A 14,144-nucleotide genomic window follows, 5' to 3' on the forward strand; every position below is an offset into this window, starting at 1 on the left:
ACATTTGCAGAGCTGGTTTTTAGCAACTTAGAGCAAGGACAGTACTGTCAGCGGCCAGATATTTACGAGGCCTACCGAGAGAAAAGTTCACGCAAAAGCTAGCGCTAACGGCGAAAGTACCTAAATTTTCTTAAGTCAATAATGCCGCATCGACAGGTGATGGATGAGCTTTGAGTTTTGCTTCTGACTTACTGCTCGCGCGGGACTATTTGTTACTCCTCAGACACCAAGAAATCTGTAAAATGACCTAACTTCGGTTTAATGATAATTATTTAGCCAGTGTGTGAATTCTTATATTTTTGCAATAAAGGAATCATTAGAGATGAGATCCTGGAAGCGCATGACATATATTACCCTATGTTTTTGTTTGGATGATATTATATTTCGGTTAACTTAATAAAAGACAGCGAGAAGAACAGGCACGCACCTGTGCCTGCGTTCCTTCGTTGCGATGGCGGCGCTGAAAACTCCATCTTTGCCCCTGGATCCCAATGAAAGCATCACCTTGAGCGCCGGGTTGGCGCGCTTGAGGGCCACCAGGCGGTCGTAGTCGGACACGTCTTCCGGTCGTTCCGGCACAAGGCTGCCGTTCCGCACGACGGCGAACCCGCACACCAGGTGAGTGCAAAAATCCGCACTCGCGTTTCCCAGAGTCATCTCAGGCGGAAGAGTGAAGTAGCAGACGCGCCGCAGCGGGCTCTTGTCGTGGAACGCCGGGATGTGAACTGAAGATGCTCCACGATTACCTGTCGAGTTGTGTGAAATCGTAGGAAGCTGAAACGTGCCATCCGACGAAGGGAAGGAAATGCGAAAGAGACAACATGCGGATGGAAATAGATTTGTGTACAAACTGGCTCGTGAACTTGCGTTTCAAGAAACGCTTGCACATGCTAGAATTACGTTCAGCTCTGCTAGCACTTCGGAAGCCGTAATGTTCCCTTTATTGCGATGCAATCGTATTTAAGTTCTTTCTGCTCCAACAATATATTGAGCGTGCTTTTTTATTTTTTCGAGAGTTGTTCTTTTATTTGCTGCCTGTGCCATTGTGCATTTTGCCATTAGGCTGGTTGATAGCCGTTGGCCACGGGTGCAAGCAGCTGGACATGCATGGAATCTGCATGACAGCAATAACAGAACTATGAATCTTTTATGACCTTTCAATGAACCTTTAAATGGATGGACATAGCAAAAAATGCTTCGATTAGAAAGTTGCGGAATATAAAAACCTGGACACACGTTTGTTTTTAGTACCGATATAATATTTTTTTTTCTCCATACATTCAAAGGAGCGCACGAAACCGATTACTTCCACGAGCTGATAGCGACTGCGCTGACTTGAACAAGTCATTTAAACGGCCATCTTTTAACATTTCGTGCATTTTGTGCAACTTGAAATTTGGGCTAACAAAAATTTCATTCCACGCTTTGCAGTCTTCTAAGTGAAGATTTTGCGTTTCTTCCGGGGCTACGGGATTACTTTTCACAATTCCTTAAATCAGGAAAACGGCATTTGCTGTACAGCTTTCATTTACAAAAGGAGACCAGTGCTATTAGGTCAATATTATTGATTATACGCTCAATCCTCACTTTTTGCATCGGCGTGTCTTGGTTTGCCGAGATGTAGTCACGTGACTTCTCGACGAAACAAAAGAGACCACAACAAAACTTCTGCTACAAAGCAGGCCTCAAACCATGCCACTCCTTGCGCAATCAGGGCCTTTAGACGACTCGACAATTAATACGCTTTTCTAAAGGTCATTATTGCATGAAAAAACGATAGCCGCTCTGGATCGCTGACGCTACAAACAACTGGTCGCATTAAGCGATATCATCATACGTGTACGGAGTCCGTGTCATGTCTAGAAAGAAAGCACGGAATCTGCAACACATGCCAGTGTTTTTTTTAGGGGGCCTTTTCCGAGAATAACAACAGTCGTATGACCAGATTTGCCTGCAATAAAAAAAAAGATCCCACGATTGCTTGATGAGACGAAATAGAGTATTGTACGCACGCACGAACTAGAGATCGACTATGCACACTGATCACTGAGTAAGAAGATGTGTGGCCTCAAGCTCCCCGAATGCTGGTTGTCGGATATCTAACTTTGGTTCATCACCATCGACCCATTTTCCCGTCGTCATCGCGTCAGTTCGCAGTTAACCATGTTCAATCATGCCCGGGTCACCAATCCGTGGCGTACAAGAACCATAACGACATCACTGCCTGCTGTCCACAAATATACTTTATCAGCCGCGCTCAGTCAGGCGGTAATGCGAGCATGCGCAGCTAGAGTCACCCTCCCTCAGCTGCCACTGCAGCAACTGTCCTAGGACATCATGGCCCCTCACCACCAAATTAGAATCTGGCACTGGAACTGCAGAGGATTCCACTCCACTCTAAGAAGGGGAACCTGCAGGCACACATTCAAAAAATTGAAAACACACCCGATGTAATCACGCTACAAGAGGCAAGCGGCACGGTAAAAGTAACCGGCTACGCCGCGTATACCCCGCTAGAATTACAAAGGGGCCATAAACCTAGGTCGTTCACGGCTACGTTAGTGCAGAGAAATTTGACAGCAATAAAACATGAACTCGAAAACACGAGTGAAGACTATGTAATGATTGAACTAATCCCAAACACAAAGGAAGACAACAGTCTCTTTATTATGAATACGTACAATTCGCCCAAAAACAGAGGGACAGGGCTGGCATACCTTTTACGGAAAGCCACAAGGAACCCGACCGCGGCGGCTGCGTTTCGATGGAGGCGAAACGAAGAGGCGGCTGTGTGCTGTGCGATGTCAGCGCACGTTAAAGATCCCCAGGTGGTCGAAATTACTCCGTAGCCCTCCACTACGGCTCCTCTTTCTCTCTTTCCACTTTCATTCCCACCCTCCTCCCTTCCCTTACGGCGCGGTTCGGGTGTCCACAGAGCAAGTGTGACAGTTACTGCGCCTTTCCCTTCCTGTGAACCAATTTAACTTATTTAACTTTAACTTGACAGGAAAGGGCTAATAATCACTGGGGACTTCAATGCCCCGCATCCGGCTTGGGTGTATAGGATGACCTCCCCCAAAGGAAACAAACTATGGATAGAAATTCAGCACTTAAGACTAACAATACTAAACGACCCACAATGCCCCACATGGATAGGTAACAGCATCAGTGTAGACACGTCCCCAGACTTGACGCTGGGCAGAGACCTATAGGGCGAGAAGTGGTCAAACACAGGAGGCACCTTAGGTAGCGATCACTATATCGTAGAGATTAAAATACATGCCAGGCCGCTGAAGGGGACGCTGCACAAAAAGAAGCTGACAGACTGGGATGCCCTTAGAGAAGTCAGGGACAGAACCGCTCCGAGGGAGATCGCGAATCTAAATCAATGGGTTGAATGACTCAAAAGTGATGTAAACACACACACTAGAGAGATCCCAACCGCCGGAAATGATATTACGGATTCGAGATTGGCCCACATGTGGGAAGCCCACGAGAGCCTTACGAAGGGATCGAAAACGTAGACGAACAATAGAAGGCTAAAGAAGAAGAATATCTACACTTGAACGACAGATAGAAGAGTAATTTCAGAGTCAACACTGAGGACAGATTTGCGATGAAATGAATGGGAAGCTTGCGTGTAAAAACACGTGGCAACTTCTTCGCCATTTGCTAGATCCAAGATAAACTAAGACTGCAGCTCAAGGACAGCTGAAAAGATTGGTTCATAAATACCAGGGCACGGCTGAAGATCTCATAGAGGAACTGAAGAGCAGATACCTTAACACGGGCAAAGGGGTTCATCTATACCATATCGAGGACCAGAGAACACAGAGCTAGATAGGGACATATCAATAGCGGAGGTATGGAGAGAAATGAGTCAGCTAAGAACCACATCATCAGCGGGAGCAGATGGGGTCACCAATAAAATGCTGAGAAACCTAGATTTAATATCAGTCACGGCACTCACAGACTTTCTTAATGGGGTATGGAAACTAGGTAGAATGCCTTCAGAGTGGAAACATGCTAAAGTGGTCTTCATTTCAAAGCTTGGGAAGAAATTTCTTGAAGTAGGCAAGCTCAGGCCGATATATCGCTAACATCGTGCCGGGAAGCTGATGGAGCATGTAATACTAAACAGACTTCAGGAGTACGCAGAGGGAAGGGAGGCATTTTCCGAAACAATGCTAGATTTCAGGACCAAGCTGTCCACGCAGGATGTAATGATTCAACTCAAAGTAGATATATTGATGCGCCAAATAAAGGGGGCACAAAAACTGTACTTCGTCTTGATCTACAGAAAGCCTTCGTCAATGTCAAACACGAAGCCATATTAAATAATCTGGAGGAAATTGCCCCTGGCAAGAAAATTTACGATTACGTTAGGAATTCTCTAACCGAAAGAACTGCAGAAAAAAAAAGCACTGCAGAATCTACATTGGAGTAATGTGAAAGCACGGATGCTGCTGTTGGTTGCTTCTGATTGCTTCTAGTAGCTTAATTCACTTCTTGTTTGACCATTTTAGTCTTTGGTACTTTCAAATTGCGCGCCAATCCCTTCCTATGCCACTTTTTTCGGCTCTACTTCTGGTTGCGTGACGATCCTTGACGTCATATCCAATACAGCACCCGTTTCTTTCTTTCCGCTTTCACTCCCACCTTCATTCCTTCCCTTACGGCGCACTCAAGTGTCCACAGAACAAGTGTGGCAGATACTGCGCCTTACCTTTCCTGTGAACCAGTTATTCTAAATATATACCTAATTAACTTATTGGCCTAATGCTTTTTCTGCAGCAACATAACGTCAGCCTATCGATTGACACCACTCATTAACCCCTACCGCTTCTCAATTACCCGCGACTGCTGCGGACACAATTTTGCGGACGTGGTCTGCGGACACGGTCTGCGGACACGGTCTGCGGACAAAAACCTGTGAACATAGCGAAGTAACGCTTTCGCGTTAATAAGCCTTGGAGACATCAGGTCTGAAACAATTATGCTAGGAGACAAGGGCATCCCACAGGGCTCTATTCTTTCCCATTTCTTCTTCAACCTAGCCTTAAAGAACCTTCCGCCATTACTGAAGACTGTGAAAGGGGTGAAACATACGCTATATGCTGATGTCACATTATGGACATACACAGGCAACGATGGAGGAATAGAAGAAAATCTTCAACAGGCAGTCGACATTGTTGAAGAATATGCGGAATAGGCAGGGCTAAAATGCTCACCAAGCAAATCGGAACTTCTGGTAATCCGAAGAACAAAAAAACGCAATATCAACGCAAACGACATTTTGGTAGAATTAAATAGCACACCGATAACCAGAGTAGACAAAATCAGGGTCTTGGGACTGATAATCCAGGAGAATAGAAAGAACACAGAAACAATAAATTCATTTAAGTCGACAATTAACATGACAACCAGGTTGATAAGGCGTATAGACAACAAAAGACGCGGGGTCAAAGAGAAAGATTTGGGCCGAATTGTTCAGGCTTTTGTGATAAGCAGAATAGTGTACACTATCCCCTATTTCAAGCTAGGGGGGGGGGGGGGGGGCAGAAAAGAACAAAACTGAAACAATCATAAGGCAGGTATATAAAGAAGCACTGGGGTTACCCCACTGCACCCCTACGGAAAGACTTCTTAAACTGGGGGTCTACAACAACACCATAAAACTATGCGAGGTACATATAATAACACAGCTAAAGAGGCTCGCCACCACATCCACGGGATGGAAGAGCCTGGGTAAATTAGGACTACAAGATAGAATCCCGGAAAGAAATGCGCAAGTAAAACTGCCGACGGAGGTAAGGATTGCACTCATTATTAAACCGCTACCAAAAAACATTCACCCTGCTTTTCATGAAGGCAGGAGAAAAGCAAGAGCAAAGGCCCTCTAGGCCAAGTTAGAAGGCTCTGAATATACTGTTTATGTAGACGCGGCGGAATACGAAGGAGGCAACTCTTTTGCTATCGTGGGCGTGAACGACTCGGATTAAACATTAATGGCAGGTTCGATAAAAACAAACTCAGGGACAGCGGAGGAGGCGGCTATCGCCATGGCGATGGTCAGCACCAAAGCTGTTACCATAATTAGCGACTCCATCTGCTATAAGCGATTTTGCGGAGGGGGGGGGGGGGGGGGGGGGGGGGGGGGGCATGATCACCAAAGAGACATAGCTAATTTTAAGATATAAAGACTAGAACCAAAAAGAGGTGGAATCAGTATAGCTCGAGGTTATGTCAGTCGAGCAGTAAGCCAGGTTGATTCCCCTAATTTTTCGAAAGATACACTTATCTCATTTCATGACTACACTAATTCCTTTAAACTAGAAAGGCAGATATATCCTTCACCACACAAGAAACTTGACAAAAGGCAGGAAGTAATCCGGCGTCCGCTCCAGACACGTACCTTCTTCAGCCAATCTAAGTTAGCACACATGTACCCAGCACAATACATTCCAAACTGTAAAGACTGCGGCGAAATAGCCGGGCACGATCACATATTATGGAGCTGCAAAAAAGCGCCGCCACCGGCGGACCTACTACCAGTCCAATCTCTAGAGCGATGGGAGGCTATACTGGCCAGCTCAGACCCGTTGACGCAAGTTCGAGCTACTGAGTGGGCTCATAAGGTTGTCGAGAGCAAGGGACTTGAGGCCATCTAAGTTTAGTGCCCACAAATCGCTCATTGCTGACAATAAATGTTTTCCAATCCAAAAATATATCTTGCCAGATGCAAAATCTGCGCTGCATGCTTGCGCACCGCGCTTGAGCTCGCGCTTGTCGTCGTCTTCGGTCAGGCCATCGTCGCACGTAGCAGGACACTACAAATGTACAAGGCTGTCATTTACTGAGGATATGATGAATTCCTTAACCGCCGCGTTATGCATTGCTTCATAGGTGGCTAAACATCACTTTGACCACAGACCGAGACATCATAGAAGAGCGTGATAAACCATCAAGTCGCGGTGTTAGTGAATGCAGGTATGCACTGTATTGCCTTTGCCAAAGGTAACCAAGACGCGTGGTCTGTTGCTTAGCCGTGTAGTGGGACCTTTATGGCGCCCCTTAAGCTCCGAATCTGTGTAAGGTCCTCACCTTTCTTCTGCTTTTCGACGGCGCCGTAAGAGCTGTACTGAAATGCAAACGTAGTTGCTTGATTACTTTCGGCGAAGATGGTGAGTTATTATCCACAGGGTTCTCTTCAGGACATCTTTACCCGTGGGATGCCGCCGGTTAACCGTTTGGTACTCGATGAACGTAAAATTCTAATAGCACCTCGCCTTGTAAAATTACTCAATCGAGTAGCCAAGTGTATCAGAAGGAAGGAAGAATTCAAATTGAGAAAATTGCAGGCGGGGTTTTTTCCCAACCCACTTGCACTAAGCAGTTGCGATCCGGCGATCCAGGACCCGAGGTTTAAACACTGTAAAGAAGTTGCTGACATGATCCAATTGATGTGGACATGCCGTAGCTACAACGAACCAGACAGTAATAAAGAGTCCTGGTAGGCTTTAATGGTCACACAGAAAGAAGACTAAACGAAAGTCATCCATCTGGCCCTGGACACCGCGTAATCCCAAGGGATTCCAACCTGCCGAAAGGGGAGGAATAAGGACGGTGGTCAAGGCTCAAGTCTTCATCGCCCTCTGATTCCTTGACGGGTGCAAATAAAGTTATTCCATCCCATCCACCCGGCACATTGCACTAGCTTTCACAAGGTGTCAGTGACAGTTCTCGGGAGCGTCTTGTCTTTAACTATGGGCGTCATTGCGACTGAAGAATTTTCAAATACTAATTATTACCCTGGCTTACAACCTCATCCTCAGCTTACATCGCAGTTTTGTGCGTATGTGTATCCGGGTTCGTACACAGAGACCTTTGAGTGGGCATACAAATCTCAGGAGAGCGCGAACAGCATGTGACCTATGAGAGCGTGCTGGATAACAGCTGCCGTAAACCTGATAGAACTTTGAACGTGGTATGATCGGTGGCACCAGTGGTTACAATAGTTTGATATTTGCAAAAGATATGCGTATCTGCTCATCATGCAACAGATGAAAGTTTAGACCAAGCGTACCAAGGGTACGCAAGGGATTGCACAGGCATTTTAACTCTATAGCATTAAAGGCCCATTTCTCCAGAAAATCCGGATTAGACATTGTCGGCATCCGCGTAGTAAGCGGAAAATGATGAGCGTGCCTCTTGGCAGGTACTAATTTTCTGAGGACATGGCCGGGCGCTGATTGGTCAGCGAGTTGTGTGACATCACGAGATCACGTGATATGGGCGATATCGCAGGAGCTGGCAACTCGAAACCTTCGGCACCTTTTAGATTACGAGCCAGAACATGTTACCGCTGGGCCATGCAGGCTCTTTCCTACGGCACACTTAAAACGGGGCTTTATATCTATGTCGGGAGGTCTTTCACATAATGTATCTGCTTAGAACTGTATCCCGACCACCGTGTACGTGCGAGACACTATCGGAACAAGTAGAGGGATAAGGGATTAGGTAAGCAGCAGAGTGCGTGTACGCGAAAGAGGATCTGCAAAGAGGAGCTGTAGATTGGAGCCAGTGACGTTTTCAAGTGATAAATCTTTCTTTTAGTCGCTGATTACAGCTCTGAGGCCGCGTTGTTTGGGACGCTACGGGGACAGGCGGAAGTGGCATCGTTACCTTTGTGATTTTATCGGTTCGGTTCAGACTCGCGCATTACAAGTTCAGTCTGGGTCCAGCTGTACAGTAGAAATAAAGAAAAAGTATTGCCATTTGAACCGATCTACATAGGACAGGTTAGGGGTGTGGAAGGAAAATAATAAGGTGAAGCGGCAGGGTTGAAATTGTATGATGATGGATTGAATGGTCTGACGCCCCAGTGCGACTCAGACTGCGAAGGACGCCGTAACAGAGGGCTCCGTAAATTTCAACCAGCTGTGCACTAACATTCCAAAGAGCACGGGAGCCTAGCGTTAGCCTCCATCAAAACACGGCCACCGCGGCCGGGTTCTAACCCTGGCCTCCCGGGATAACTACTGAGCCATCACGGCGCGGGGTGAGTATATCTGAGTTCAGGTAGATTGGAATGGCGGCTGTAATGCTTGGAAATGTAACTAGGAGCTGTCTTCTTAGTTATTCCATCCTTGTTTTTGAATCATTCCGGTATGAGGTCGAAACTGAAGGAGCAAGTTCCAGTTGGGGTCGTACAATAAGCAGCAAACGTTTAGAGGGCGTGGGTGTGCTGAAAGCGTATCTTGGCACAGTATAACAAGCTAATCATATGCAATGTATGGAAGAATGTGGGGATACAAGTACTTCGTACACTGGTGGCCATACCGCTGGACTGGATTGCACGGGCGCGCTAAGGAAAACTTATTCTTGCACATGCGTATTTCGTGGACTTTTGTTGTGCTAGTTTTAAACATGCGTTTTGGCGATGTCCTATTTTGTTGCGATAGAAATAAGCCGCGCAGAGAATTTGCGGCGCTATGCATGGGGTCCAGAACTCTATGGTGCCGCCCGTACAACTACATAGCAGTTGACAGCTGCTTTCCTCTTTTTACCATCATAGCACGCTGCGCCTCTTCCCTGTCGCCTGCAGCGAATGAAGATCTATATACGTGCTTCAAGGCTTACATATGTGCGATAAACACGCATTTAGCTAGTTTACACTTTATATATATCGGATAATTTCAGCATCGAGCTATCCTGTGACTTCGCAAAAGAAAAAAAAAGTGCGATGACCGAACCTTGTGACGCGGATCCAAAAGTTCTGAAACATAGACTGCTGCCATCTTTTGCTCTCGTGCACACACTCTATCAGCGCCTTTCAGAATGCTGGCAAACTTCGAAAGTATCGCGATTTATTAAGGAAAGCCAAGGGATAAACTGCCTAGCGGCTCGCTCGGCAGACCGTCTAGCAACGCGATTTTTGCTTTGTCTTTGCCTTTGTCCCACTCCGTCAACGCCGATGGTCGGCGGATGGCCGTGTCAGTGGCTCGTAGCCGACAACGGAGTAGCCGGGCAGCAGTTGATCGATATACTTGTCCCATCATACAGCGACACGATGCCTTACTCCCCGCATCCATCGAGACTGCTGCGTTAGGGGGCGCTGTTTCGACATATGCTGCTCGCTTCTTTTTTGCTGCTCGTATAGAGCTTGCCTGTTCGCTAGATCTGCGGTTCAAGTAGAGGATCAGCCACATTTAGCTTGAACACGGCTGCTGTCTTCAAAGCGCACTTGCGTCCTAGCCGAAAGCTCAATGAATCTGAGGCAGACTATGCGAATCACCGTCTCCAGCTCCCTTTATGCCTGCTTGACTTTTCTTTGATACGCGACCCCGTTGGGCACAATGCCGCTTTCAAGACAGGGAAGGAGTTCTGACTAAGATTGGATGATCCTGTACATGATTCAGAATTTACCACATGAGTGTGAAATACGCCCCGGAATGTGCCGACGAAGGCGACTGCATCTGCGCTAACGCTACCGTTGTTTACATATAGTTGTGTAAGCAAATAGCTAGTGCTCGTTTGTTCAGCGCGAAACGCAAGGCTCATTCTGTTTATGTTATACGATCTCGCCTAATCTTTCCCCTGATCGCCGTTATCTACATACACTAACTCTGCAAGAAGCGCCGATAAATATGCGATCGCCTGCCGGGGAAACATTCGGGTTGTTGACACCGCGAGGACCGGCGTTTCTTGCTCGTTGCGTTTGCTTTCTCCAATTTCACCAATAACTGACCGTAAATCGCTATATGTCGGCAAGCATGGACAGTACGGCGGTATATGTCGACAGGATTTTGCGGACTCACTAGGGCCTACTCGTTGCGGTGGGAGGGAGGAGGACATTGATTAGATCTATAGAATATATGGCCCGTGTTATAGCTGGTAAGAGTAGAAATGTGAAAATATGAAATGTAGTCGAACGTGTCACAAGTGTGGAATACAGATGAAGTTAAGACAATTACATACTGCAGCAATACTCAACTCAGGTCACCGTCTCATTGGCTTGAAGGTTTCGCGATGGTGTCTTACTGCCGAGGAGATGTCAGATGGACGTGCACCGACCAGGTTTGTCAGCGTGACTGGATTGAAAATTCTCGCCATTTTACGAATTATTCATTTTTTTTTTTACAGTGCTGGCCTTTTGGCTTTTTGGGGATGCTTTAGCGGCGGAATCTGCCGATCAAAGCTTCGACCGTCGTCACTTGTATAGTACGTCATTACAGTGAACCCAATATTCTAGTTCACTGTAACGTCATGCTACCGTGCTATGACGTCACTAGCGTTTGTTCGAAAGCTTAGGCGCTAGTAAACGTCACGCAAGCGAAATCCTCGATTGCTGGAAAGCACATTTAAAGGCTCTTGGGGATTAGTACATTTTTTAAACGTTCGTTGCGCCGAATGCATGGCTGCGGGGGTCATTGCATGAATAAAAAATCCCATAGCAGGTTCCTTATGGCCTCAACATGTACCGTTTAACGGAAGGGCCTGTACAGTTACTATGTATGGGTTGCTTCTTGTCTGCTTTTGCGTCCGAGTTCTACACGGGAGACACAGTGAGCTAAAACACTCTCGTTGGGTAGTTGCAATGCTAATTCAAATTGAAAGAATTTATTATTTCTTGCGAATAAATTAAAAAGCTACTGTGCCATTGCGCATTTTTGTTCTATCGAATAAACGGAAGAATAGCGCCCTACCCACATAGCCCAGTCAAAACAGGCTGAACTGCTGTGACAGAGAGAATAAAAATTTTATGTTCGTACTTCTCGAGAACATTCAGCGAGATTTTTGAACAGTGAAGGCTGGTTTACTTTATACGCCAGTTTACCCGCTCGGCTGCAAAATGCTGTAGACGTGAAAGTAAGAAGTGATGCACGCGTGTAATATGCGTTTTTAGACAGACACAAGTTGCAAATATTGAATAAATAATGCTGCCTGCAAATAACTGCAGGCAGAATGTGCTGTTACGGAGGAAAATGAAATCAGGATGGGGAACGCCAAATTTCTCCCATAAACGCTTCCCATTAACATACATAACAACGCAATAGTTCGCGCCGCTGTGAATAAGTGACTTTCCTGTCAAGTAGCAGAAGCGCTGTTTTGAAGCATGATTTTGCGGCTGGCCTGAAACAAAGATGAATTGCCACCAATACATCGCGCATTTAATAGCCTATACACATACGTAGAGGCGCAAAGGAAAGAAGAAGCACGGAATAAAGGGGCTTATAAAAACTTACCCGTAATAGAATTGCTCATGACCGACGCCGCGAAAAACAAGGAAGTCAAGACCAAGGAAACGCGTGCAACCGAGCTGGGCCCCATGATGCTGGATCAGTTTCTCACGAAGTGACTGCTGGAGACGTTCTAAACACGCGTCGTGGCCGCTGGCTTCCCTGCTCGCTAGACAACGCAGCGGACGTCCGCAGTGGTCGGCTCACCCCCTCTAAACTGGCGAGTTCGCACCCGCCACGAGCTGGGGCGGGGAGAGCCGATAACAAAACTGTGACGAAACACGAGCGATTCTACGACGACGCTCGTCCTTCCCTTCTTGTTTGTTGAGGCATCGTGCCCAACGCCGCCGACGCTCGTCCTCGGCTCAGTGAACGAAACTTTTGCGGGGTCACGTGCGGACGTTGCCGACATTCTTCGTATACTGCGTGCGCTGCGAACTTCCCGCCATGCACGCTTGCCACTTCCCGGGGTTCATCATCCCGGCTGCACCGGCAGGGCTGCAATGGAGATGCCCCGTGCACTGTGTTGTACCTCTGAAGGTTTAACAAATTAACCCAGAGACGTCCACACAGTGATTCTATCGCTTTTCTTTAATACCCTCCTTTTTCAATCCCTCCCTTTTTTACTCCCTTCGTTCATGGCGTGGTTGGGGCATCCGTCGAAAAGTGACAGTTACAGCGGCTTCCTTACGCTCAGAAAATAGATTTTGTTGTTGTTGTTGTGGCTGTAGAAAGAAGGAAAATAAAATGCACGGGCCTGCTACTGGCTCTGCAGCTGAGCCACCTCCGCTACTTTGTGAGGACAGAAGAGAAAATAGAGAAGAAAAAAAAAAAAGAAGACGGAGAGAAAGACGCGAGCCGGCTACAACAGCAGTCGTCCACCACCGAAGCAGTGGCGGGTGTAATGATGGCCTACAACAGATAAACTTCAGTGGCAGGCTAGCCCCCGGGGAAGCGAGGGTGGCTGTTCTTGGCCCTACGGGGCTGGGACGGTAGGTCAACGCCGCTTGCGGCGGGGGCTAGCCAGTCACCGATTTTTATCTGTTGTAGGCCGTCATAGCACCCGCCATTGCTCCGGTGGTGGATGACGGCTGTTGTTTCGGCTAGTTTCGGCGCGCGTCTTTCTCTCTCCTTCTTTTTCTTTCTTCTCTATTTTCTCTTCTGTCCGCACGAGGCAGCGGAGGTGGCTCAGCTACAAAGCCAGTAGGAGGCCCGTGCATTTTCTTTTCCTTCTTCCTACAACAACAGCAGCAGGCTAGCCCCCGCCGCAAGCGGCGCTGACCTACCTCTCCTAGCCCCATCAGGGCCAGGATCAGCCACTGTCTGCCTCCCCCTTAAATTTTAACGACAAACGTGTTAAAGAGCTTGTGGAAAAGAAACCGGGCAACGTCAGGCGTCAGTCGGAAATAATGATTCGAGATCACACCAAAGATCCTCAGGTGGTCGAAATTACTCCGAAGCCCGCCTCAACCACGGCTCGTTTTTCTACCTCTTTCCACTTTCACTCTCACCTCCCTTCTTTCCCTTATAGTCAGTGCGGTTCAGTGCCCACAGGTGCCCCGCCGGGGTGGTGCAGTGGTAAGACGTCCGACTACTGTACCGGAGTACCCGGATTCGAACCCGACCTCAGCGGCTGCGTTTTGATGGAGGCGAAACGAAGAGGCGGCTGTGTGCTGTGCGATGTCAGCGCACGTTAAAGACCCAGGTGGTCGAAATTACTTCGTAGCCCTCCACTACGGTTCCTCTTTCTCTCTTTCCACTTTCACTCCCACCTTCCTCCTTTCCCTTACGCCGCGGTTGAGGTGTCCACAGAATAAACAAGTGAGACAGTTACCGCGCCTTTCCCTTCCTATAAATCAATAAAAAAATAAAATCGATCAATCAGTGCTCACAGAATAAAGC

At 47.3% G+C, this 14,144-nt stretch overlaps 1 protein-coding gene across 1 annotated transcript in view; it reads right to left on the bottom strand.

The window, feature by feature from the left end:
• LOC146199282 (acidic mammalian chitinase-like) overlaps positions 1-12,553 on the bottom strand; it is a 38,839-nt gene extending 26,286 nt beyond the window's left edge. The window contains exons 1-2 of the mRNA XM_084594744.1: positions 12,249-12,553; positions 428-746 (exon numbers count right to left, since the gene is read on the bottom strand). Of these exons, the coding sequence (XP_084450870.1) occupies positions 428-746; positions 12,249-12,333 (404 nt within the window). The 5' untranslated portion in view covers positions 12,334-12,553. The remainder of the gene's footprint in view (positions 1-427; positions 747-12,248) is intronic.
• Positions 12,554-14,144: the final 1,591 nt, after the last annotated feature.

The sequence above is a fragment of the Amblyomma maculatum genome, chromosome 2 (assembly GCF_055883805.1).
Source record: "Amblyomma maculatum isolate TAMU_Amacu chromosome 2, ASM5588380v1, whole genome shotgun sequence".
Taxonomy (NCBI): domain Eukaryota; kingdom Metazoa; phylum Arthropoda; class Arachnida; order Ixodida; family Ixodidae; genus Amblyomma; species Amblyomma maculatum.